Source organism: Salmo salar, chromosome ssa02 (assembly GCF_905237065.1).
Source record: "Salmo salar chromosome ssa02, Ssal_v3.1, whole genome shotgun sequence".
Classification (NCBI taxonomy): domain Eukaryota; kingdom Metazoa; phylum Chordata; class Actinopteri; order Salmoniformes; family Salmonidae; genus Salmo; species Salmo salar.
In genome coordinates this window covers 57,213,020-57,238,283 of record NC_059443.1, presented here as the reverse complement: position 1 = coordinate 57,238,283, position 25,264 = coordinate 57,213,020, and the positions used below count along the sequence as shown (strand labels likewise).

The 25,264-nt window shown below is 39.7% G+C and overlaps 2 protein-coding genes across 3 annotated transcripts; one reads left to right on the top strand and one right to left on the bottom strand.

Annotated features, from left to right (window-relative positions):
* Nucleotides 1-6,380: 6,380 nt before the first annotated feature.
* Nucleotides 6,381-12,101, bottom strand: LOC106587400 (lysozyme G). Its single transcript, XM_014175758.2, has 4 exons — nucleotides 11,846-12,101; nucleotides 8,617-8,807; nucleotides 8,356-8,494; nucleotides 6,381-6,918 (listed from the first exon to the last, which is right to left on the bottom strand). Exons 2-4 carry the CDS (start codon nucleotides 8,794-8,796, stop codon nucleotides 6,785-6,787), a joined length of 453 nt encoding a protein of 150 aa, XP_014031233.1. The 5' UTR covers nucleotides 8,797-8,807; nucleotides 11,846-12,101; the 3' UTR covers nucleotides 6,381-6,784.
* A 7,142-nt stretch (nucleotides 12,102-19,243) lies between these two features.
* LOC106587409 (lysozyme g) lies at nucleotides 19,244-23,504 on the top strand. Of its 2 annotated transcripts, none has more exons than XM_014175780.2 (5): nucleotides 19,244-19,542; nucleotides 19,690-19,791; nucleotides 19,892-19,974; nucleotides 20,706-20,856; nucleotides 20,989-23,504. In XM_014175780.2, exons 1-5 carry the CDS (start codon nucleotides 19,539-19,541, stop codon nucleotides 21,123-21,125), a joined length of 477 nt encoding a protein of 158 aa, XP_014031255.1. In that variant the 5' UTR covers nucleotides 19,244-19,538; the 3' UTR covers nucleotides 21,126-23,504. The 2 variants fall into 2 exon arrangements, with proteins under 2 accessions (XP_014031255.1, XP_014031245.2); XM_014175770.2 differs by having other exon boundaries at nucleotides 19,892-20,124.
* Nucleotides 23,505-25,264: the final 1,760 nt, after the last annotated feature.

The following is a 25,264-nucleotide window of genomic DNA, read 5'->3' as shown; positions in this document are numbered from 1 at the left end:
TCCGCCAACTCCTGGACAGTCTGTGGTGCAACGTGGCATTGGTGGATGGAGCGAGACATGATGTCCCAGATGTGCTCAATTGGATTCAGGTCTGGGGAACGGGCGGGCCAGTCCATAGCATCAATGCCTTCCTCTTGCAGGAACTGCTGACACACTCCAGCCACATGAGGTCTAGCATTGTCTTGCATTAGTAGGAACCCAGGGCCAACCGCACCAGCATATGGTCTCACAAGGGGTCTGAGGATCTCATCTCGGTACCTAATGGCAGTCAGGCTACCTCTGGCGAGCACATGGAGGGCTGTGCGGCCCCCCAAAGAAATGCCACCCCACACCATGACTGACCCACCGCCAAACCGGTCATGCTGGAGGATGTTGCAGGCAGCAGAACGTTCTCCACGGCGTCTCCAGACTCTGTCACGTCTGTCACATGTGCTCAGTGTGAACCTGCTTTCATCTGTGAAGAGCACAGGGCGCCAGTGGCGAATTTGCCAATCTTGGTGTTCTCTGGCAAATGCCAAATGTCCTGCATGGTGTTGGGCTGTAAGCACAACCCCCACCTGTGGACGTCGGGCCCTCATACCACCCTCATGGAGTCTGTTTCTGACCGTTTGAGCAGATACATGCACATTTGTGGCCTGCTGGAGGTCATTTCGCAGGGCTCTGGCAGTGCTCCTCCTGCTCCTCCTGGCACAAAGGCGGAGGTAGCGGTCCTGCTGCTGCGTTGTTGCCCTCCTACGGCCTCCTCCACGTCTCCTGATGTACTGCATTCAAAAGTGACCAAAACATCAGCCAGGAAGCATAGGAACTGAGAAGTGGTCTGTGGTCACCACCTGCAGAACCACTCCTTTATTGGGGGTGTCTTGCTAATTGCCTATAATTTCCACCTGTTGTCTATTCCATTTGCACAACAGCATGTGAAATTTATTGTCAATCAGTGTTGCTTCCTAAGTGGACAGTTTGATTTCACAGAAGTGTGATTGACTTGGAGTTACATTGTGTTGTTTAAGTGTTCCCTTTATTTTTTTGAGCAGTGTATTTTTTTATCCGGTCGGATAAACACTCCAAATAGTGTACCCTTTGAGCCATTGGGTAGGCTATGTTTGATGCTGTAAACTAACCTCTCCCTCGTCTTTCACCTTTTCTCATTTCAGTTGAACACTCCAGATGAAAATCACCTCTGACCAGTGAAGAGTACGTGTGCGTGCCCATCTGTCCCTGTGTTTTTCAGAGGGAGAATAAAAAAAGAATCTGACCGTTTTTTATTTTAAATGTCTCTCCCTGATCTCCCAGTTCATTATGCATCACGTTTTATTTGATTTTATCCTATCCTCCAGGGGCTGCAGTTTTACTTTTCTTTTCCTTGTTAATCATGGTTGTTTCTATTTTTTTGTTAATTAAATAATTGAAATTAAAACTTTTTATAACAATTATGTCAATGTTTATTTTATTTTTCTTTACTAATAGGAAATTCTGTCAATTTTCTGAAATGTCCCAATCCCAGTGATTCTCTTATTTTTTATTTTTTACCATACTTACTAATTAGAGAAGTTGGAGATTGGCTTTTCACATTGCAGCATATCACTGAACATGAAAGATCAATGTTGAATTCAAATGTCAGAAGACAAACCTAGATGAACACTATAGAATATATCAGATTCAATTTTGCCTGTCACAAGTAGAGGGCACTATGATCATAGATTTCAGATGTCTTCCACTATAAAAACATATATATATATATATATATATACTGAACAAAAATATAAATGCAACATGTAAAGTGTTGGTCCCAGGTTTCATGAGCTGAAATAAAAGATCACAGAAATGTTCCATACGCACAAGAATATTATTTATCTCAAATTTTGTGCAGAAATGTGATTACATCCCTGTTAGTGAGCATTTCTCCTTTGCCAAGATAATCCATCCACCTGACAGGTGTGGCATATCAAGGAGCTGGTTAAACAGCATAATCATTACACAGGTGCACCTTGTGCTGGGGACAATTAAAGGCCACTCTAAAATGTGCAGTTTTGTCACATCACAATGACACATGTCTCAAGTTGAGGGAACGTGCAATTGGCATACTGACTACAGGAATGTCCACCAGAGCTGTTGCCAGATAATCTCTACCATAAGCCACCTCCAACGTTGTTTTAGAGAATTTGGCAGTACCTCCAACCGGCCTCAGAACCGCAGACCACGTGTAACCATGACAGCCCAGGACCTCCACATCTGGCTTCTTCACCTGCAGGATCGTCTGACACCAGCCAGCTGGACAGCTGATGAAACTGTGAGTTTACACAACTGAAGAATTTTTGCACAAATTGTAAAAAAAAAATACATCTCAGGGAAGCTCATCTGCATGCTCGTGTGGGCGAGCGGTTAGCTGATGTCAATGTTGTGAACAAAACCCTATGATGGCAGTAGGGTTATGGTATTTTATGTTTTTTTAAATTAAATAGTTTTAACCTCATGTTTAGTATGAGCAGGCATAAACTACAGACAACGAATCAATCGCATTTTATTGTGCGGTTCATCCGCCGCCATCACCTGATGTTTCAGCACGATAATGCATGGCCCCATGTTGCAAGGATCTGTACTCAATTCCTGGAAGTTGAAAATGTCCCAGTTCTTCCATGGCCTGCATACTCACCAGACATGTTACCTATTGAACATGTTTGGGATGCTCTGGATCGATGTGTACGACAGCGGGTTCCAGTTCCGCCAATATACAGCAACAGCCATTGAAGAGGAGTGGGACACCATTCCAAAGGCCACAATCAAAAGCCTGATCAACTCTATGCGAAGGAGATGTGTTGTGCTGCATGAGGCATATGGTGGTCACACCAGATACTGTTTTTTTAAAGCTATATCTGACCAACAGATGCATATCTATATTCCCAGTCATATGAAATCAATAGATTAGGGCCTAATGAATTCATTTCAATTGACTGATTTCCTTAAATGAACTGTAACTCAGTAAAGTATTTGAATTTGTTGCATGCTGCGTAGTATATTTTTTTGTTCAGTACTCTGCCCTTGAATTACGTTCCCATGCAAAACTAGACAGACGGCTAACAACTAAGTCTTCAATAAAACTCCCAAGGCGTGACTTTTCTTGAATGAATATATTGAAACGTTTATGTTGTGAAACTGCAAAATACAGAAAAGAATATACTTTAGTATTCAATTCAAATCGACATACTGTAGCTGTACATTATACATTTCAAGTGCATGAAAATACAAAACACGTGCCAAGGTACCATGCATCTGGCATGACGCCAAACCATGTAGCTAATTGTTACTCATATGGTAATTGGCTAACTTCTTTCATTACTCTAATAATGTACAACCATCTCTGTAGAATAACAAAGCATATTACACTAGAAACAGTAACAAAACTTCAGTATTGTATGTTTTACAATTCGTTTGCATGACGCACGAGCAAAGTAATACAGCTGACGACATACATGAAAAGCATTGCAATTTGTGTGAGTAAATACAACCAACCAACATTGATATGTAAGCAACTCTATCAATAACAAGATTATCATCACTAGCTAAATGCTTGAATCGAACTTACAAACAACTATTTTCCGAGGCTGAAGCGTGACAAGAAATAGCTACACTGAAAGACCTGCACCGTAGCAGGTTAGATGCTTCTATGCGTGCAGAACGAATTCTCTACTTCCTGTTTGTGTACAGTCTTTAAGTACCAGAAAGCTCCACTAGGGGGCGAATAACACCATGGAACACAATGAAAATCCATCTTAACCATTGTGATACAAATATCTGTTACCTTCTAACAGGATGGCAGCACATTCAGTATTATTCCACCTTTCCAAATGACCACCTATTTATTAGTCTATGTATAACACGAGAATCTACATCCACTAAATATGTGAAGGATATTTTTTCCTTTTAAGTAGGTTGAGTATTGGCAAAGTGGGACAATCTGAAAATGTGCTTTCTGGAAAACTTTACAGAATCATCCCATTGTCTTAACCCCCAACATGATACTATTCTAGATAGCTTAAGAACTCTACTACAAGGATTGTGTTATTTGGGATATGTAAGGAATTCAGTGAATTCTCCTTTATCACACCGTCATAAACGTGTGATTACAGAAACGGAGAGATTCTTTGCGATTGCTTTTCCATCTTATGGTATTTCTAAAATAGTTATTAAAATATGGCTAACTCTTTGGAACTCGTAGCTAATAGTATAGTTGAGGGTCTTGAGTTAATTACAGCTGAGATGGTTTCCATTCAGACTGTGGCGATGCAAAATCGTTTGGCACTTGATTATCTTCTGTTAGCACAATGGGGTACATGTGTTGTTATTGGTGCTGAATGATGTACTTACATTCCTGATAATTCTGAGGAAATAACTGACCTAATCCAAAAGATCAGGACTGAGGGCGCTAAATATCATGATTACAATCCTGATGATTTAGGCTTAGTCATGCGGTTGTCTTCAACATTCGGTACATGGGTAAGTTTTTTGGGTGAGCATGATAATTCCAATAGTGGGAGTTGTGGTTATTTTTCTTATCCTCATCCAGGTTATCAAGTGTGCTATTGCCCGATGTTGTTCTGCTAAAATCCGACGATTATGTGATAGGGGATATCATAAGATTAATCAAGCGTGTACTTTTGGAGATGGGTGTCAGTGGTGTTCACAAGAATGTGGTGGGGATCATAAGGGTCTTCATCATCACAGCAAGCCTCATGATTGTGGTCAATGTGCCCGTGGTAACTGTCCTCGGTGCTGTAATGAACCATGCTCATTCCGATGTGGTGTCACACTTGTTAATACCTCTTTTCTGTAACTTTGTGTGAAATCTATTTCTTATTGCAACGGCAAGTAGAATATGCCCTTTGTGTTTTATAGAAATGCAAGGTGTTTAATGTGAATGATTTTATGCTTACTGCTAATGTTATTTATTCTGTCAATTTTTTCATGTTCTCTAAAAATACATTTTAACTATATATATATATTTTTTTTTTAAATGGTCTAGGGGGAATATAAGAATATTTTGAAGATAAATACACAACACAGAGGATGAGTGGACGAGAGTACTAGAGTACTAATGGTCAATAGCGAATTGTAAATAGGAGTTCGGTTTCAGTTCAACATCTGTTTGGGATCTGTGGAATGTCACTCCTGAACTCAGAGTGACATGTGCTACGTTCTGTACATTGAGTCGGGGGCAGGATACTTGTTATTTGGCCATTGGCCAAGTTGTACTGCAGGGACTTCTGATTGGTCAACCCCAGGCTAGGGTGGGGGGTTATAAATGGCATCCTGTTCCTTTGTTCAGTGGGGAAAAGCTGAGGACAGAGGAGACTTAACATCTACCTCCCAGCATAACATCTTGATTTGTCCTCTCTGAATAAACCTTTTTTTCTCCCCCTGATTTGCTTTGGAGTTTGTGTTATTGAAGAATAACATAAATTGCTAACAGTCTCAAGAACATGCATATCCTTGCTTCAGGTCTGGCACCTATTACCATACCCTGTTCAAAGGCACTTACATCTTTTGTCTTGCCCATTCCCCGTCTGAATGGCACACATACACACTCCATGTCATTTTAGGTGAAAATTGGGAAAAAAGGGTCTGATCCTTAAGAGGTTTTAAAGAAGGATTTACAAGCCTTGAGACAATTGAGACATGGAGTGTGTATGTGTGCCATTCAGAGGGGGAATGGGCAAGACAAAAGATGTAAGTGCCTTTGAACAGGCTATGGTAATAGGTGCCAGGTGCACCGGTTTGTGTCAAGAATTGCAACACTGCCGGGTTTTTGACGCTCAACAGTTTGTGTATCAAGAATGGTCCACAATCCAAAGGACATCTAGCCAACTTGACAGGACTGTGGGAAGCATTGGAGTCAACATGCACCAGCATCCTTGTTGAACACTTTCGACACCTTGAGGTCCATGCCCTGAGAAATTGAGGCTGCTCTGAGGGCAAAAGGGGGTGCAACTCAATATTATGTTGTGTTCTTAATGTTTTGTTCACTCAGTGTATCTTTTAGTGTAATGATGTAATTGTCTATGTAAGATTGTATTTCTTCATTGAGTGGAAGACCCGTGTATTTGTAACCGTGTAGGTTCCGTCCCTCTCTTCGCCCCAACCTGGGCTCGAACCAGGGCCCCTTGCACACATCAACACCTGACACCCCACGAAGCATTGTTACCCATCGCGCCACAAAAGCCGCGGCCCTTGCAACGCAAGGGGAAACCCTACTTCAAGTCTCAGAGCGAGTGACGTCACTGATTGAAATGCTATTAGCGCGCACCACCGCTAACTAACTAGCCATTTCACATCGGTTACATATTCATGTAAGTGATATTCTGCAAGAATCAATGGGTAGCCTATAATTCATTCGAATATTATTTTTTTTTAATACTGGAAATCAGCAATGTAATCACTCTACTTTGACAATTAATGTTACCCACCTAAGAAAAAGTGAGTGTGTATTCTGTAAAATTGTATTTTGACAAGTAAGTCAATGTGTCATTCCAAGACATGACTGGGGTTGCTACCAGATTTCCATCATACTGATACTTATTTCAACATAGGTCAACAACAAAAGACTGTAATCATGTGTTACCTCTAGGCCAAAAGAAAAATGTGCAACATAGGACAAGGATCGGTAAACACTGGATTAATGAATCATAATTAATTAACAATTAAACATCAGTTTTGATGAGATAGTAGAGGATATGTCATTTACTTCACTATGGTCTGAATCGAAAACTGCTAGGCAATCACTGAGTTGACTTTAATAACCATTGCGTCTGTAAAATTCAGCTCTGGCAAGAACATCCTTGGAGTAGTCCCCCCCAGTGGTGTTCTCATCCACTCTGCTGTATGAGTGGACCTTATCCAGCCCGATATTGTAGGCCGCTAATCCCCCTGAAAAAACAAACACAGGCTGTAATGTAGCTATGTAATCTATGTAGTTGTATAATGCATAATACAGTTTGCATTAAACTTATGACTGATCATCTCTATCAAACTCTGGGCAGTTTCCTTTAAGGACATAAAAATTGACAGCTGTGCCATAGATTGCAAAATTGTTGGGAAGAGATTTGATGTACTGATTCCTTGGCACATGGTTTATGAACTGATACAGAACCACGACAGATTAAAAACTTAGAATTTAAATTATTATACAAAATGATTGCAAACAATAGAATGTTCTGTTATATATGGGGGATACAACCATCCCACATCTCCAGATTTTGATGCGAAGAGACAGAATCATTAGATCATTTGTTTGGGTATTTTCTATATGTAGCTTGTTTTTGGTCGCTGGTTCAGGAATGTCTGAAGAATTGCAACATTTACCAGGAGCTAACTCTGCAAATAGCACTGCTGGGTGATTTGAAAAGTCTGTAACGCCCTGGCCATAGAGAGGGGTTTTTGTTCTTTATTTTGGTTAGGCCAGGGTGTTACATTGGGTGGCCGTTCTATTTTCGTTTTCTAGGTTTTTTGTATTTCTTTGTTTTGGGCCCTGTGTGGCTCCCAATCAGGCACAGCTGAAGTTCGTTGTTGCTGATTGGGAGTCACACATAAGGAGCATGATTTTCCTTTGGGTTTTGTGGGTAATTGTTTCTGTTTCGATAATTTCCTAACAGGACTGTTTGGCTGTCGTGTTTTTGTTCAGTTGTAGTGTTCTCTTTTTGTTCTAATTAAATTCAAGATGAACACTAACTCCCGACAGCCGTTACAAAGTCACAGTCAATCGATAAATAAAATAATAATACTTTTAGCAAAGGTTTTTATCTTTGGTTTGCAATCTGTAGACTATGAGAATTGAAAACTGGATGGTCTTCAGAGATAGATGGGAGGGGTTGACGGCAGCTGAAGGATGGGATTAAAAACAAACAAAAGATAACTATTGTAAAATACATTGTTAGTAAAATCTATATAGTATGCATAAACTGGAAGTAGAAGCCGGGGTGTTGTTTCCCATAAGTTTACTCCAATTAGGAGAGGGGTGGCAGGGTTAGGAGAAAATAATAAAGGTAACTTTATTTAGAAAGGATAGTGATATATATACACTGCTCAAAAAAAGAAAGGGAACCCTTAAACAACACATCCTAGATCTGAATGAAAGAAATAATCTTATTAAATACTTTTTTCTTTACATAGTTGAATGTGCTGACAAAATCACACAAAAATAATCAATGGAAATCCAATTTATCAACCCATGGAGGTCTGGATTTGGAGTCACACTCAAAACTAAAGTGGAAAACCACACTACAGGCTGATCCCCCCCCCCACAAAAAAAAATTAATAAATAAAATAACGATTGGCAAGAAGGGCAGGTCAATTGGTAGGCTATACCTCTCAGCTGCTGCTCTTTGGTCCATGAAGGGAATTTTCTCTGAACCGATCTGATTATATCAACGAGAATCCCAGTTGCTTGACTCAGATGTTCCTCACTGTCCCATCCCCCCCGTGGAATGTGCCAGTTTTTGTCAACCTATAAAAAATATGCAATAGAAATCTATGGACACCACTTACATTGTATTGTGAAATAGGAAAAAGGCTCTCTTGTCTGCAAACAACAGTATAACAAATGTACCTGCAAAACTGAGTACCTACCTGCATGAGTCCAAATGCATTTCCATTGTCCCCCCAACCATTGACCAGTCCTGCTCCTGTCCCAGCCCTGGTCTCTCGTGAGATGATACCAGCTATGATGGATGGCTCCACTCCATGGTTTCGCCCCACCCGCTTTATGATGGACTTATACTTGTTCATGTTTTTCAGTTCGTCTGCCATTTGGTGAGATCCTGTTTGTAAATGAATGTTTGTATAAGAACTTATTATATTTTAGTATTTGTCAGAACTTGTAAGAGTTGCCAGAGACCACTTACAGCTTTATGAGGTACAAGTAGCATCAACCTTCATATCATAGGCTGTAATCAAGACAATTCACTTGAGATTAAATTCAGAGTGCACAGACTACACAAAACAAACCCAAACTGAAGTGTATATTAGTACAAGCCCTGTTGTAAGCTAGCAGTGATATTCCAAAAACACAAAATGTATATAGATTTCTGGTAGGGGAGAGTGGGGTAAGTTAAGCCATTTTTTACATTCAGCATCACTCCGTCAAGGAAAATATAGTAATCTTTCTATTAAATATATCTACATATATTTCAGGATGTTGTGTATCCCGGGTATGGGGTACGTTGAGCTGAGGTACAGGGTAAGGTGTGCCACCTAAACATTTTTTAACTAAATGAAATATTACCATTACCTTTTTAAAACTCTTTATTTCCCAAACAATTCAAAACAATCACAATAGCTTTTTTGTCTTTTAATCATTTTAAGCACCTAACAAACACTGTGCTTTTGTTTTTACACTTTTAACACAGGCCAGGCCCCATTGTTACCTCATATCCCAGTGATAATGCATTGCATTATGCTTGAGAAGAAAACATTTCAATTTGCTTATGGCCATTGGCTCAACTTACCCCAAGGCAAACATTTTGATTATATTAGCCCACACAACTACAAGGATGCACTTTCATGCTAGGTTCAGAACCTCATATTGAAGCTTATCAGGATGTATAGAACAATCTTAAAATGATCTAATTTGGTTTAGATACGAACATCATGAAACCTCTGACACAATAAAATCATTTTTGGGGGCCCAACTTGCTTACCACTTTTTCCATGTGGTTTCTTCCTTCACAGACTCCATGAAATGTTGACCTCTTCCTAAATATTTGGTCAAGTGAATAATTGTGTGTATGGTTTTCTTGAAACAAGAGTGGCTCAAATTACCCCACTCTCCCCCACATATACATTTCAAATAAAATATAATACATAATATGACAAAATTAATATAAATATATGACAGGATATTTTAACTGGTGCACCAGTTTTTGTGAAATAGCTTTAACTAGCTAGATTTTCATGCAAATATTCAAAAATCTGCAAAAATGCACATTTTCCCACCAGTTGTGTGTCTCTTCCAAATGGACTTGTTGCTGCAATATATAACTTTTTGGGTGGCCTGACCAAATTCACATAGAAATGTTAGTTATAGATCTGTCATTCTCATTGAAAGCAAGTCTAAGAAGTGGTCTGTTCTATGTGCACTATTTCTATGCCATATTTTAAGTTTAGTTTTTGCCATTTTTTTTTACTTTCAGTTTTGTACACCAGCGTCAAACAGCTGAAAGTACAATATTTTTGGTTATGGAAAATATATGTCACAGGGTTTAGATGATACAATGGTTCTCTACACAATGACTGCCAATTTCAGTTTGTGACAACAAGCAAACTATTAGAAGTTTATCCAACCAGCAATTTCTGCATATTGCATCTTTAGTTTATGTACCTAATAAAAATCGAAAGTTCAATGTTTCCATCGTATTTTCAACTCTACGGATAGTTTTGTCACAACTGTTGCGTTAAATAGCAAATGTGCCTGCCTGCACTGTTTTTGGCTCGTGCGCTCTTGCCAACGACTCACATATACAATGCGGATGTTGCCAACTAATTTTCAGGGTAAGTTGCTAGAGGCAGGTTGATTTGTTGCTAAAGGACTCTGTGATGTCATTGCGTGATAAAGTAAAACTGCGTCATTACGTAGAATACACAATAACGTTACTCAAATTGACTGGCCATCTCGGCAACAAAATATGTTTGACATTTGTTCAGGTATAGACTCCCACTCTATTCTGTACTTCTTGCTGTACAATTTTGATTGAGACGTGTTGATTGACGTTGTAAATTCTGTTCAAGATCAAACATTCGTGACCAACTATATTCATTGGGGTTGGCTCGTCGAACACGTACTACTGCTGCTGCAGTCAGCCAACAATGATTTGCAATTTGCTGAAATTGCTGCTGGCCTGCTGCTGACGTCACTCACAATGCACTTTTGCAGCAAGACACGTGTGTTGTGACTGAGTGTGTGACAGAGAAAATCGTTTTTGTGTCATTTAGAGGGAAAATGTGTGCATTTTAGCGTTTGAGTCACTTTTCAAAAGTTGCTAAAACTTCTAAATACATTTTTTCAAGTAGCTAAATTTGTTGCTAGGTGCTGTTTGAAAAAAAAGTTGCCAGTGTTACAGTATAGCTTCCGTTCCTCTCCTCGCCCCAACCTGGGCTTGAACCAGGGACCCTCTGCACACATCAACAACTGACACCCACGAAGCATCGCGCCACAAAAGCCGCAGCCCTTGCAGAGCAAGGGAAACAACACTTCAGGGCTCAGAGCGACTGACGTCACCCGATTGAAACGCTATTAGCGCGCACCACCGCTAACTAACTAGTCATTTCACATCGGTTACACCAGGGTAGTCTGAAAAGTTGCTGCTAAATTGGCATCACTGGCTACATGATGAGATTATTATGGAGAAGAGCAAGAATGTTTTTATTTGTCAAACGCAGTCAAGCATTGATCATCATGTCACTAGAATAAGACCATTGATATTTATTGTAAAGGAGCATCAAGCTCATCACTGTGCACTCCGTAGACTCCACAAGCCCAGGTGCTGGTTCAGTTCATCACAATTTATTTCATCTGTAGCCAAATACAAGTAACTGCATGGTTTCCCGTGTCGTAGTGACTCCCTATGATGGTTATTATATCAATATTTGCGCATTAAGGCATTCCCACCAACATGTTTCACATTGGTAAACGTTGGTAAACATTTTACCGAATCTTCCTGTTTCCATCACAGCTGTCCTGATTTTTTTTTTTAAATACAGTATGACTTTAACTCTCATAAAAACTGTGGATGGAAACGTGGTTGGTGGATGGACCCGAATCACACCATTTTGGCTCTGTTTTCAAAAGATAAAAGCTTACCTATGTTGATGTTTTGATTCTTGAAACTGGAGATTCCTCAAAATGTATAAACTAAAACTCAAGTGCTGCTGTTGCAAATATGACAATTATGCCTGACTTAAATCCTCTCACTTCTACTTTCTCCCAGATAGTTCTCGCCTCAGCCCATGCACAACTGACTTCCTTTAGGCAACAATGTTTTTATAACGGACATGGAAAGATTAGGGGCTGACGTACCAATTGCAAGCAAATTGCATTCAATGGCCAAGCTCCTCCCCAGCAGTGGTGGAAAAAGTACTCTATTGTCATACTTGAGATAAAGTAAAGATACGGAAATAGAAAATGACTCAAGTAAAAGTGAAAGTCAACCAGTAAAATACTTCTTGAGTAAAAGTCTAAAAGTATTTGGTTTTAAATACACTTAAAAGTATCAAAAGTAAATGTAATTGCTAAAATATACTTCAAAAGTACAAGTGAAAGTATATATAATTTCTTATTCCTTATATTAAGCCAACCAGATGGCACAATTCTCTTGTTTTTATTTATTTATGGATAGCCAGGGGCACACTCCAACACTCAGACATCATTTACAAATAAAGCATTTGTGTTTAGTAAGTCTGCCAGATCAGAGACAGTAGGGATGACCAGGGATGTTCTCTAGATAAGCGTGTGAATTGGACCATTTTCCTGTGCTGCTAAGCATTCAAAATGTAACGAGTACTTTTGGGTGTCAGAGAAAATGTATGGAGTAAAAACGACATAATTTTCTTTAGGAATGTATTGAAGTAAAAGTGGTAGTGGCCGGAAGTCCACTCGCGGGTTATTGGGAGAGGATGGAACTAGGTGAAACTGGGCCGACGTTCTGCTAATTATCTCAGAGTAATCATCTGATCTGTTGCGAACACAGCACACAAAGTTTTATAGACTTAATGCTTTGCCAAAGTTTTAAAAAATGGCGTTGTTCATAAGGAGTGCAAGCAGGGGCGGAAATCCGGGGGGGACACGACCCCCCCATCCTGGGAAAAATATGATTTGTCCCCCCCAATATATCACTGAAACATAACTATGTAATTTAAATAATATTAATAATACGCAATGAAAGCAATTGTGCTGATTATAGACACTTAATAGCGCGTTTTTAAGTTTCAAAAGATTGCAACCCCCCCCACCCTTTGCCGCACAATGTTTGATCCACTGCCAGTTCCTTAGTTGGCAAGGTAACAGAGGGGTCGTATCTACTGTCTGAAAGGCACTCAATGAACGTAACTGACGTGAGGTTAATCCAGTCAATCGCACCATAGCAATGTTTTGTTTTATGTTGGCAGGGTTCATACAGACACTAGCTGAATGCAGAGCTAGCGCAGAGCTAGCGTGCAAATATTAACTATTAAGCTAGCTAGTACCTATTCCATTTATGTGGCCTCGTCAAAGATGGAATCTTTGCTATCGTCAATTTATTCCAAGATCAGCATGCAGATGATGTAAATTAGTGCTTCAAAGTCCCTGTGATAAGGTTAGCGATAAACTGAAGTCCAAACTGAACAGAACTACACTCTCTTCTACCATTGTCTTAAATATATTTAATGGTGTCGTTACAAAAGCTAAATTGTCGCAAGGGAACTTTTATTTATTTATTTATTTTATTTCACCTTTATTTAACCCGGGTAGCAAAGATTATAGCAAACACCACTGAAACGGAATTGGTGCTCGCCAGCTTTGCAAATTCAGCTATTGTTGGAAGCCAGCCAATATGAAACAAACTATTAAAATTACAAAAGGTTGCAGCATATGTTGTGTAAATGGTGAACTCATACAGCTGTCAACTCTTGTCATTTTAATCCGTTTCACATTTGCTAGCTACCTTTTAGATCGAAGCCCAAATAGAATGATAAAAGATAAGATGATAGAAGCCCATCTCCTACTGTAAATAACCTACACACTGTGTAGGCCAGCCAGCCAGCCAGCCAGGTAGAAAAATGGCAGAAAAATAAAAGACGGACATCAGAGTATTTTTCAGTACACCAAAACGCAAAGTAAGAACCCTAGTAGCCTAATATCTCAAAGACTAGTTGATAAAATGTTCATAAGAAAGAAATGAAATTCTAATGGAAATGTTTCACAACGATGTCATTAGACAGAGCAGGCAACAGATGGCACACAGACAGCAGAGTTGGGGACAGATATGCAGGGACAGAGTGGCAGAGACAGGGAGTCTCAGGTAAGTTTGTTGAGTCTTTGTTTGGCAACATTATGAAAGGTTCTAAAAATGTTTGACTTGTAAAATAGGAACATAATTGGAAAATGCCATGGTTACCCCCACTCTCAACTTAAACTGGTGACTGAACTAAGATTTGTTAAAGGCAATGGTATTGCTGTTGTGATTAGTTGTGTAGTTTTGGGTACCGGTAGTTAGGAGTACGGCAAACACCTTATTTCTTTGGTTCCTCAATATACATTTACCATATTACAATGTAGGCTATGTGTTACAGCACTACTTTTGGTGTCCCCCTCAGGAATTGCTCTTGAGAAAATGTCATGTAATTGTCCCCTCCAAAGTTGATATCAGATTTTCGCCCCTGAGTGCAAGGTCGAACGGAGTTTGTGAAATATGCAAATACATGTTACAATGTGCCAACAGGATCTCGCTAGCTCTTGCTTGGCTTTGCCCACCTCCTTGCTTTTTCTGCCCACTATGCTTCATTTGCTCCCACTGTAAATTACATAGATGAACTATATTGGGTTAGTTATGAATATCTTTGCTTGGGGCTCTATCCAGTCCACATTGCGGAAGTTCAGCTTTACAGCCTGATAGAAATTTAAAGGAAATGTTCCCGCTTTAGTGGAGACTGCATTCACAATAAACGGCTCAATCGTCAATTATCTTTAAATTTGTCTCGTGGAATCTATAAAGCTTCAGCTTTACAGACAGAATAGAGCCCTTGGTCCTGGGAGCCCTATCAATACAGCTGATTCAAATAATGAAGCATCAAGATTTGATTAGCTGTGTAGTGCTAGGGCAAAAAACTAAACAAGCACAGCTTGAGGTCCCCAGAGGACTGTACTACAAAGCAGGATCAATAAGTTAGCTAGATAACTTACCTTAATGTTCTGAAATAACTAAACCAAAAAAATCTGAATATCATTTTGAAATGGGCATGGTCTCAGTGACTGAACAACCAAAAACACATTTCTAAATGTAGCTTTCTTAATGAACCAGAAAATCTATAGTTATTTCTGGTCTTCATCCAAGTTAGTTGGCTAACTCATTGATTCTGCTTTCTGGTATACCCCTCTGGACAGAGTTTTGGAAACGCTGGCTAATAGGCCTTGTGGCAACTGCTTGGGATGTGTCTCGGCCGGGGGTGCCAGTTTTCTCAGCTTCACCCCTTGTAGGCTACACACAGTCAACATCCCCTTCTGCTTCCACAAGTGGAAATGACAGAGCCACCTCAATGTATTTCAATGGGGAAGGTGAGTTGGGATAGGCGCGTCAGGTTGCATGAGGCTCCATAAACCAATTTTAAGTCCAGCCAGATATAGTGTGATTCATACTGTATTTTCACAGGAGCTGATCACGGGACAAAATATCATAACGAAACTCAAAACAAAGTGATGATTTAAAGATGCCCTCCGGGATCTTAAGCACAACAAATGTCTTAACATATTGCAAGAATTGAATTCGTAGCACGTCACACAATTTACCAAATTAATATGATATCATACAAAATGCAAAATTCGTAACATATCATACGAAATGGAAAACATACAGTGCCTTGCAAAAGTATTCATCCCCCTTGGCGGTTTTCATATTTTGTTGCATTACAACCTGTAATTTAAATGGATTTTTATTTGGATTTCATGTAATGAATGTACACAAAATAGTCAAAATTGGTGAAGTGAAATGAAAAAAATTATTTGTTTAAAAAAATTTGGGAAAAAACCCCGGAAAAGTGGTGCGTGCATATGTATTCACCCACATTGCTATGAAGCCCCTAAATAAGATCTGGTGCAACCAATTACCTTCAGAAGTCACATCATTAATTAAATAAAGTCCACCTGTGTGCAATCGAATTTCACATGATCTCTCGCATGATCTCAGTATACATACACATGTTCTGAAAGGCCCCAGAGTCTGCAACACCACTAAGCAAGGGGCACCGCCAAGACACCATGAAGACCAAGGAGCTCTCATAACAGGTCAGGGACAAAGTGGTGGAGAAGTACAGATCAGGGTTGGGTTATAAAAAAATATCCAAAACTGAACATCCCACAGAGCACCATTAAATCCATTATTAAAAAATGGAAAGAATATGGCAACACAATAAACCTGCCAAGAGAGGGCCGCCCACCAAAACTCATGGACCAGGCAAGGAGGGCATTAACCAGAGAGGCAACAAAGAGACCAAAGATAACCCTGAAGGAGCTGCAAAGCTCCAAAGTGGAGATTGGGGTATCTGTCCATAGGACCACTTTAAGCAGAGCTAGGCTTTACCGAAGAGTGGCCCGAAAAAAGCCATTGCTTAAAGAAAAAAAAAGCAAACACGTTTGGTGTTTGCCAAAAGACATGAGAGACTCCCCAAACATATGGAAGAAGGTACCCTGGTCAGATGAGACTAAAATGTAGCTTTTTGGCCATCAAGGAAAGCGCTATGTCTGGCGCAAACCCAACATATCTCATACCCCTGAGAACACCATCCCCACAGTGAAGCATGGTGGTGGCAGCATCATGCTGTGGGGATGTTTTTCATCGGCAGGGACTGAGAAACTGGTCAGAATTGAAGGAATGATGGATGGCGCTAAATACAGGGAAATTCTTGATGGAAACCTGTTTCAGTCTTCCAGAGATTTGAGACTGGGACAGAGGTTCACCTTCCAGCAGGACTATGACCCTAAACATACTGCTAAAGCAGCACTTGAGTGGTTTAAGGGGAAACATTTAAATGTCTTGAATGGCCTAGTCAAAGCCCAGACCTCAATCCAATTGAGAATCTGTTGTATGACTTAAAGATTGCTGTACACTAGCAGAACCCAAGGAGCTGAAGGAGCTGGAGCAGTTTTGCTATCCCAGTGGCTAGATGTGCCAAGCTTATAGAGACATACCCCAAGAGACTTGCAGCTGTAATTGCTGCAAAAGGTGGCTCTACAAAGTATTGACTTTGGGGAGGTAAATAGTTATGACGCTCAAGTTTTCTGTTTTTTTGTCTTATTTCTTGTTTGTTTCACAATAAAAAATATTTAGCATCTTCAAAGTGGTAGGCATGTTGTCAAGGGAGGCGAATACTTTCGCAAGCCACTGTAATATACAATTGGATGACGTAGTACACAAAAAACGGGGAACACTTTTGGCTCGTGAGCGCCACTTTCAAAACTACTGGCAGAAATGATCCAAAAGTTAGACAGTGCATCATTGCATAGGCTAAACACATTCTTATCTAAATTTTAACTGCTGCCTCATTTTAAAGGAACAATATAGGCTAGTCCACAGCAGGAAGAAACCAGATGTCATTGTTTTATATAGCCCTTTATATACCTGACACTAACATTCGTCCTGATCTTGTCCACATTCACATTGTGCCCACATTTAGACAGGAGTGAATGATTAAAAGACCCGTTGTGAACTGATTGTGATCAGATCTACCTGACCAGCTCCAGAGGTGGTCCGCGACAAATTGTTTCTGGATATCTTACAAGGGAAAATAGATCTGGATGGTCAAACCATTTAAATCATAACTATACCGCCTTCTAAAATCATTGACTCAAGCCATCAATTATTGAGAAAAAAAAGTCATTATTTTGAAACAATATCTTTCAAATAATTGGAATGCTTGAAGGGACCAGGAAATCTGGTCACAATGTGGACACATTTTAAAACAATGGGTAGATGTGACAAACCTGTGATTGGATTATCTTGATCGGATCATAAAACCATGGCTAATGAGACAATGGCAAATTAAGCCAGAGCCAATGCTGAAAGTTTAAATATTTGTATATCTGACATAATATAGGATAAAATAACTATTCTACCCCAGGTGCAGAGCCCAATGTGTGGTGTGTGGCAAAGTCTTCAGCCAGAGCTCCAACCTCAGTTTTCGCAACCAGGAGAATCACAGCACCGACCTTCAAGCTAAGACCCTGGCTAAGCTGGTGAGTCAATATTGGAGATAACATGGGACAGCATCCTTGTTGAACACTTTCAACACCTTGTAGTCCATGCCCGGATGAATTGAGACTGCTCTGAAGGCAAAAAGGGGTGCAACTCAATATTAGGAAAGTGTTTTGTACACACAGAGTATCTTTTAGTGTAATGTTGTTATTGCCGATGTAGGGTTGTTTCTCTTCACTGAGTGGAAGACCAGTATATGCGTGTAAGTGATATTCTTCAAGAATCAATGGGTAGCCTATATTTCATTAATTTGAATTATTAAAAAAATAGCTGTAAATATCAGAGTGGAACTTTAAATTATGAGCAGGAACTGGAATACGCTGTCGTACATGTCGATCCAGAGCATCCCAAACATGTAAAATGGGTGACATGTCTGGTGAGTATGCAGGCTATTGAAGAACTGGGAAATGTTCAGCTTTCAGGAATTGTGTACAGATCCTGGTGACATGAAGCCGTGCATTATCATACTGAAACATGAGGTGATGGGGGGCGGATGAATATTACGACAATGGGCCTCAGGATCTCGACATGGTATCTCTGTGCATTAAAATTGCCATCGATAAAATGCAATTGTGTTCGTTGTCCGTAGCTTATGCCCACCCATACCATAACCCCACTGCCACCATGACGCACTCTGTTCACAACGTTGACATCAGCAAACTGCTCGCCCACACGTCGCCATACACGTGGTCTGCGGTTGTGAGGCCAGTTGGACATACTGCTAAATTCTCAAAAACGACGTTGGAGTGCGGCTTATGGTAGAGAAATTAACATTCAATTCTCTGGCAACAGCTCTTGTGGACATTCCTGCAGTCAGCATGCCAATTGCACACTCCCTTCAAACTCCCTTCAAACTTGAATTCAATTTTCACCTCCACCATTCCTACTGTTCCTACTGTACAGCACCATAGGGTTCAAGTTTGTTTTCAAACTATAACATCTAACATTTCATTCAATTAAGTAACATTCTTTAAAAAGACTGAAATTAAGTCAGACCCCAAAAAATATCATATTCACGCACAGTATACACGTATATCTTCTTTCTTACATGATTGTGTATTTGGATAGTAAGCAAGCATAAAACATCACAGGAAGGGTGTAGATGGCTCTAACACGTGTGTCTTCATGAGTGCAGGGGTCTGGTCTGGTACCGTGTCTTTAACCCCTCTCTGTTTGTCTTCCCCTCCATCCCCTCCCTTTTTTTGATAAGGCACGAAAATGAAATAAACGATATTGTATAATTGGGATGATGGAATATTGAATAAGTGTGCTTCAAACTGTTGACTTGAAATGATTTGTAGCTATCGTCTCTATCTGTGCGAGAGAGTGCATTCGACTCAGTTTCGCTACCAGAAACACGTAATACCGTAAAGTGTTGTGTATTCGTGCATAACAATTTAGGCAGAAACTGGCTTGACCATTTTGCGAGTGTCAGTTCAGTTAACAAATGGTCACATTTGTGCAGCAGGTTTTTTCAAAAGCTCCCGGCTCGGCTCAGTTTAACATTTTGAGGATCCTCCAATTTCAAGAATTTTAAGAGAAAACATCAACATGGGTGAGCTTTATGTTTTTTCAAATAGTGTACTTGTGTTTAGTAGTTGGAAAAGATTTAGTAAATAAAATATTTGTTGTATTTTGGCATAGGCCTATTACCTTACAACAGGACAGTTAACCTCAGCTTGTGTTTGTCTTGTTGAGATAGGATTATTTTGGTCAAAGTGTGGAGACAAGTATGGAGACATTATGAAGGTTGAAACTACTGGTGCCTCTAAGGAGACAGCAGATGCTGACGGCCATGCTAGAGGTATGTGGTCTATGAAACTAACAGAACCTACATAATCAATACTAATCCATGCATCCATCTCATTCACAAAAAGACTGAAAACACATTTACTTTACAACAGGTTATAGCGGGGTGAGTGCATCTGAGAGAATGGCAGAGGATGACGAGGATGACGTAAAGAGGTACATTGACATCATCAAAGAGGTGGGGAAAGAGAATGAAATAGCCCCAGCTCTCATCTGTGGCATCATATCAAGAGAGACCAGAGGTGGGAGAGCAATACGTAAACCGTCCCCACCAATCATCCCAAAACAAGGCTGGGGGGACTATGGAAAAGGCTTTGGGTTAATGCAGGTAGTCACTCAGATTATGTGTAACTATTCATCGGTTGTGGAGTGATCATGCATCTCATTTCTTTCAGGGACACTGATGGAAAAATAATTCAATATCTTTGCTGCTGCCGAAAACACATCATAATATATACACAAACTGTTTCGACTTGGACGCATACAGTACGCTTTAGTAGCTTTGCACGAGCGAGCCAGCCAGCATATTTCCTGTGTCTGTAGCATGAGAGAGGTTGATGTCAAAATACAACCCTTGAACAGGATGTTAGTTTATCACATGGTCTTACCCCTAATCTATCTCCTTAATGTTGAGTGCCAAGCAGAGAGGAATTTTTACAATCTTTAGTATGACTCAACCGGGGACCTTCCGATCTCAGGGTAGAAACTCTAATCACAAGGCGACTGAGTTGGTATCTGGATTTGTGAAGGAGGCTAAAAATTGAGTTTATACAGATGAACTTTAAAAAAAGCCATTGAACCTATTTCTGTTTCCATTACCTTTTATTGTTTGATGCTGAATGACATGTTTGAATGGCATTACAACAGAAGTGAAGTACTGTCCATTGATTTCCATAATATATTTCCTAGGTTGATGTTGACCCAAATGGTGGCAACCACAAGAGAAAGGGTGAATGGGACAGTAAGGAACATCTTGAACAAGCCACTGGGATTCTAATTCATTTCATCGAACAAATCAAAGACAAGTTTCCTAAATGTACCAAGGAGCAGCAGCTTAAAGGTACAACGTTTGATAGTTGATAGATACTTGCTGGGTGTGTTGGGTGGGGGGAATACAATGGCAAACAATTCTAACGAAATCAACTGCACTGCATGGCTGGTTGGTAATCCGGCCATGATTGTTACTTTTCAGGGGGAATAGCTGCCTACAACCAGGGGGATGGAGCGATCGATTCGCTATGTGAGGAAGTGGATGAGAACACCACTGGAAAGGACTATTCCAATGACGTTGTTGCCAGGGCTCAATGGTATCACACCAACTTGGTCTGAGGGAAAATAAACCAGAACATTACATCGTATGGTTCACAGTTTTATCCAAAATATTCTCAGGCGTTGAGTCATTCAATCATTCTGATGTGTTAGCATTGCAGTTCAGCAAGAGACAACACATTTGGCAAAAAACCTTCAGTTAAAAAAAATATACACAGTTAAAGGGGCAATCTGCAGTTGCTATATCATGTAATTTCAGTCCTTCCAAATCAAATCAAATGTTATTGGTCACATACACATATATAGCAGATGTTATTGCGGGTGTAGCGAAAAGCTTGTGCATCCATAGCTCTGTCTAGGAATTTAGTGGTAACATTTCTCCAGCCCCATCCCTCAGCTTTTTACCTAGACAGTGCTGGCGAGAATGCTTTGTTTTTGTTTCAACTAATGATTGCCCCTTTAAAGTAGGCTAACTGTAATTAATACTACAAACACTCAATACTACAAACTCTGGTGATTGAGTTATAAAACTGCGTGGATAATAGCTAAATCTTTCTTCTTCTTCTTCAATTCATATCATTCATTTTGAAAGAGATAGTAGCTTTTGGACTCCTTATCATTGACCAGCATCCAGACCATTGGAATGACAGAGGATCCAATAGGTTACATTGTGTAGTTCAACTTTCAAACTTCCTCAGGTGTTGGACCATTCAGTAACCTGCTATGATGATTAAAGATACATTCACAATATGTTATACACAATGTAATATGAAGGTTTAGTTTGATGTATTTGTCTAACATTGTAGTTGCTACGTATTTTTTCTAGTTCAGTAGTCTGGTTTTTCCAATCAACATGAAGATCAATGTAATGAGGAATGTGTAAGGGTTTACATTGTGTTAAAAAAAAATGTATTATAATGTTATGTTTGAGTCATAAGAGGCAGGCAGGCATCAGGCAAAACTCTCTTGTAACAAAACTTTTTGGAAATTTTATTTGTCTTTATTAGATTTTAAAGTGTTAAAAAAATATTTTTAATATCCTGAGGTATTCACAATATAATGGCATTTATTCTGTTTGAAATATTGAGGAAATGAGACAGGGAAATGAAAGACAACAAAAAGCAGAGTTAGACAGTAGCTGTGTAGATTGATACAACTGTCAGAACAAACCCTTTGAGTCATTCATACATGCATACAAAAAGCCTTGGAATTGAAATAGCCATGGAAAAAGTACACAATTTCCCCCTTGTAATAAAGCAAGTCATGCAATACTGTGATTAGAAACCCTAGAGAACAAGCAAATGATTCTATACCAAAACATTTTAAAACAGGGGTTCCACCTCACATACTTAGCATGTTAGCTAACCATGCCTCTAACCCTAACCCTTTAAGCTAACCCTTCTCTTAACCCTAACCCTAGCCTAGCTAGCGTTAGCCAGCTAGTCAGAATTCGTAACATATCATATGTTTTCCAATTGTAACATATTGTACGTTTTGCAAATTCGTAACATATAATACAAATTGTAATTCATAACATACGAAACGTAACATATCATACTAAATGGGGACATACATAAATTAATACATACCATACGAAACGTAACATTTCGTACTAAATGGAGTGTCTCGGAATAACGTACAGAATAATACGAAATGCTCTGAGACTAGGTTGCAAATATTAAAAGTATGCTAATCAGGCAGCCATGTGAGGCTCTTTTCACCAAAAAGAGCCTTTAAAAAAAAGCTGTTTGTACGCGAACGACCCATCACTTGCAGCTATTTTTTGAGGCTTCAGTTTCAGGGAGAAGGAAGAGGTGCGACTGTGTGAGGAGGAAGTCATTAACTGTTACATTTTTGCGACAGGTTCTTGCAAAAGCTCCCGGCTGCGCTTAGTATATCATTTTGAGTATGCTCCAGTTTTAAGAATTTCAAGAGAAAACATAAAAAAGGATAAGCTTTATTCAGTGCTGTCAAATGGTGCAACTGTGTTTAATATTTGTAAAATAGCTTTAATAAATTTGTTACGTGATATCTCAATTGGCCCAAGGGGGTCGCTGCATCATTCGTGGGGGATGACATGTTTACCGTTGCCTTGTTACTTTACAATCTCTGTCTATTTATATAAGGTGATAGGTTTGGTTTCTGAGCTTTAACTATTATTAATCATTAGTTATAAAAGAGACATGAGGAGTGTCATAATGAAGCTTAGGAGGGGCTGAGTGCTGGGGAAAAGATCACATGTGGCAGTACTGATAAGGGGAGGAACCATTTAAGGCCCATATCACTCAGCTCCCTGCCTAGCAATAATGATGCAATGTTTGGTGATAACGAGGAGACTCTACCCAAAGTGGGGTATGTATACTACCACGGATGAAGCCATGTTTTTGTCTAATGCAGCTGTATTGACCCTCTGGGAAGAATAAACTTGGTTTAAGCTTTCATAGTGTCTGTTGAGTTTTTACTCTGAAAATTAGAACCTAACAAAGGGATGCATGCATCTGAGAGAATGTCTGATAACAATGACGTAATGAGGTACAAGGCCATTATCAAAAAGGTGGGGGGAAAGTATGAAATAGACCCAGCTATCATCTGTGGCATCATCTCAAGAGAGTCCAGAGGTGGGAGAACAATACATGACAAGAATGGCTGGGGGGGGACTATGGAAAGTCCTTTGGGCTTATGCAGATAGGCACTCAGATTATAATTAATTGATTGGAGTCACTGATTGGCCAGAGAATTCCAGTCACCTGGGTCGTATTCATAAGGGCAGGCAACACAAAGGCAGCTTTCTTATTGGACAAATCCAGGTAGTCCCTCTGTTTTCTTCCGCTTGGTGCCTAATGAATACATCCCTGGTGTCCAAGGTATGAATCAGGCCCTCGAAGCCAAGATTTGAGAGCTATGAATGGAATTTATAGGTTAATAAATTTGTTAATCTTATTTCTGTTTCCGTTAGCTTTTTTGATGCCGAGTGCCATGTTTGAATGAGATTACAGTGGAGGCTGGTGGGAGGACCTATAGGAGGACAGGCTCATTGTAATGGCTAGAATGGAACAGAGTCAAATGTGGTTTCCATACGTTTGACACCGTTCCAATAATTTCATTCCAGCCATTACAATGAACCTGTCCTATAGTTCCTCCCACAATCCTCTTCTGATTACAATGTAAGTGAAGTGCTGTCCATTGATTTCCATCATATTTCCTAGCTTGATGTTACTCCAAACGATGGCAACCACACTCCAAAGGGAGAATGGGACAGTCAGGAACATCTCAAACAAGGCACTGAGATTTTCATAAATTTCATCAAAAAGATCCAGAGAAAGTTTCCTGACTGGACCAAGGAGCAGCGGCTGAAAGGTACGTTTCATACTTCCTGGACCAACCAAATTTGTGGCCCTTGTCAAGAACGTTTTAGCCTCTTATGGAAAGCATTGCTAAAACCTACCTTGTTTTTACCCTCAGATGACGTGTTATTTTGACTAATATTATTGTACTGCCGAATCTCATGAGAAAATGGACACCTACACTACCAGGAAGGAATTCCATGATATTGCCTTAATACATTGCATAATGGTTATTAAAAGTAAACTGTGGGACCTACCATCCATTTCAGCCAGACCATTCTAACAACATGTCCTCTGCTGTCTGTGTAGCCTAAATGTATCTGGAGGTTAGGCCATACAGACTTGATTAACAAACAGCTAACAATGTATATTTTTTTTGAGACAGGCAAGCAAATCAAAAAGTTTACTTTGTAAAAATACTATAGCAACCTTAGTTCAACCTCATTACCATATAATGACAGATATTTTATAGGATCTCTGTTGTCAAGACCCCATGTGTGTCAACAGGGGCATCCGTTAAACAGTAAATCAACATTGTATGGCCTTAGGTTGCATTGTGTGGTTTTCAGTAGCCCGACCTCATGATCAATGCTTAATTCACAAAATGGTATACACAATGGAATAGGAAGGTTTAATATAATGCATTTGTCTAACATTCTAGTTGCTTTCAATTGACATGAAGATCATGCAACAAGGAATGTTTCCTGCTTTACAAAAAGTACAGCTTTTTCTAATCTATTGGTATTTTCGGTAGGAGTCCTACAACATCAATATGCTTTAGAAAAGAAAAAAAAAGAACATTGAGTCATAAGAGGCATGCAGACTTAAGGCAATAAAGACTCATGTAACATATCT

Excerpts from the sequence above, each read along its gene's own strand:
- LOC106587400 (XM_014175758.2), bottom strand. The coding sequence starts at position 8,796 with ATGGCAGACGAACTGAAAAACATGAACAAGTATAAGTCCATCATAAAG. Across the intron at positions 8,495-8,616 it reads ATGCATTTGGACTCATGCAG|GTTGACAAAAACTGGCACAT; the intron begins GTAGGTACTCAG and ends TATTTTTTATAG. Across the intron at positions 6,919-8,355 it reads CAAAGAGCAGCAGCTGAGAG|GGGGATTAGCGGCCTACAAT; the intron begins GTATAGCCTACC and ends TTGTTTTTTCAG.
- LOC106587409 (XM_014175770.2), top strand. Across the intron at positions 20,125-20,705 it reads AAGGCTTTGGGTTAATGCAG|GTTGATGTTGACCCAAATGG; the intron begins GTAGTCACTCAG and ends TATATTTCCTAG. Across the intron at positions 20,857-20,988 it reads CAAGGAGCAGCAGCTTAAAG|GGGGAATAGCTGCCTACAAC; the intron begins GTACAACGTTTG and ends GTTACTTTTCAG.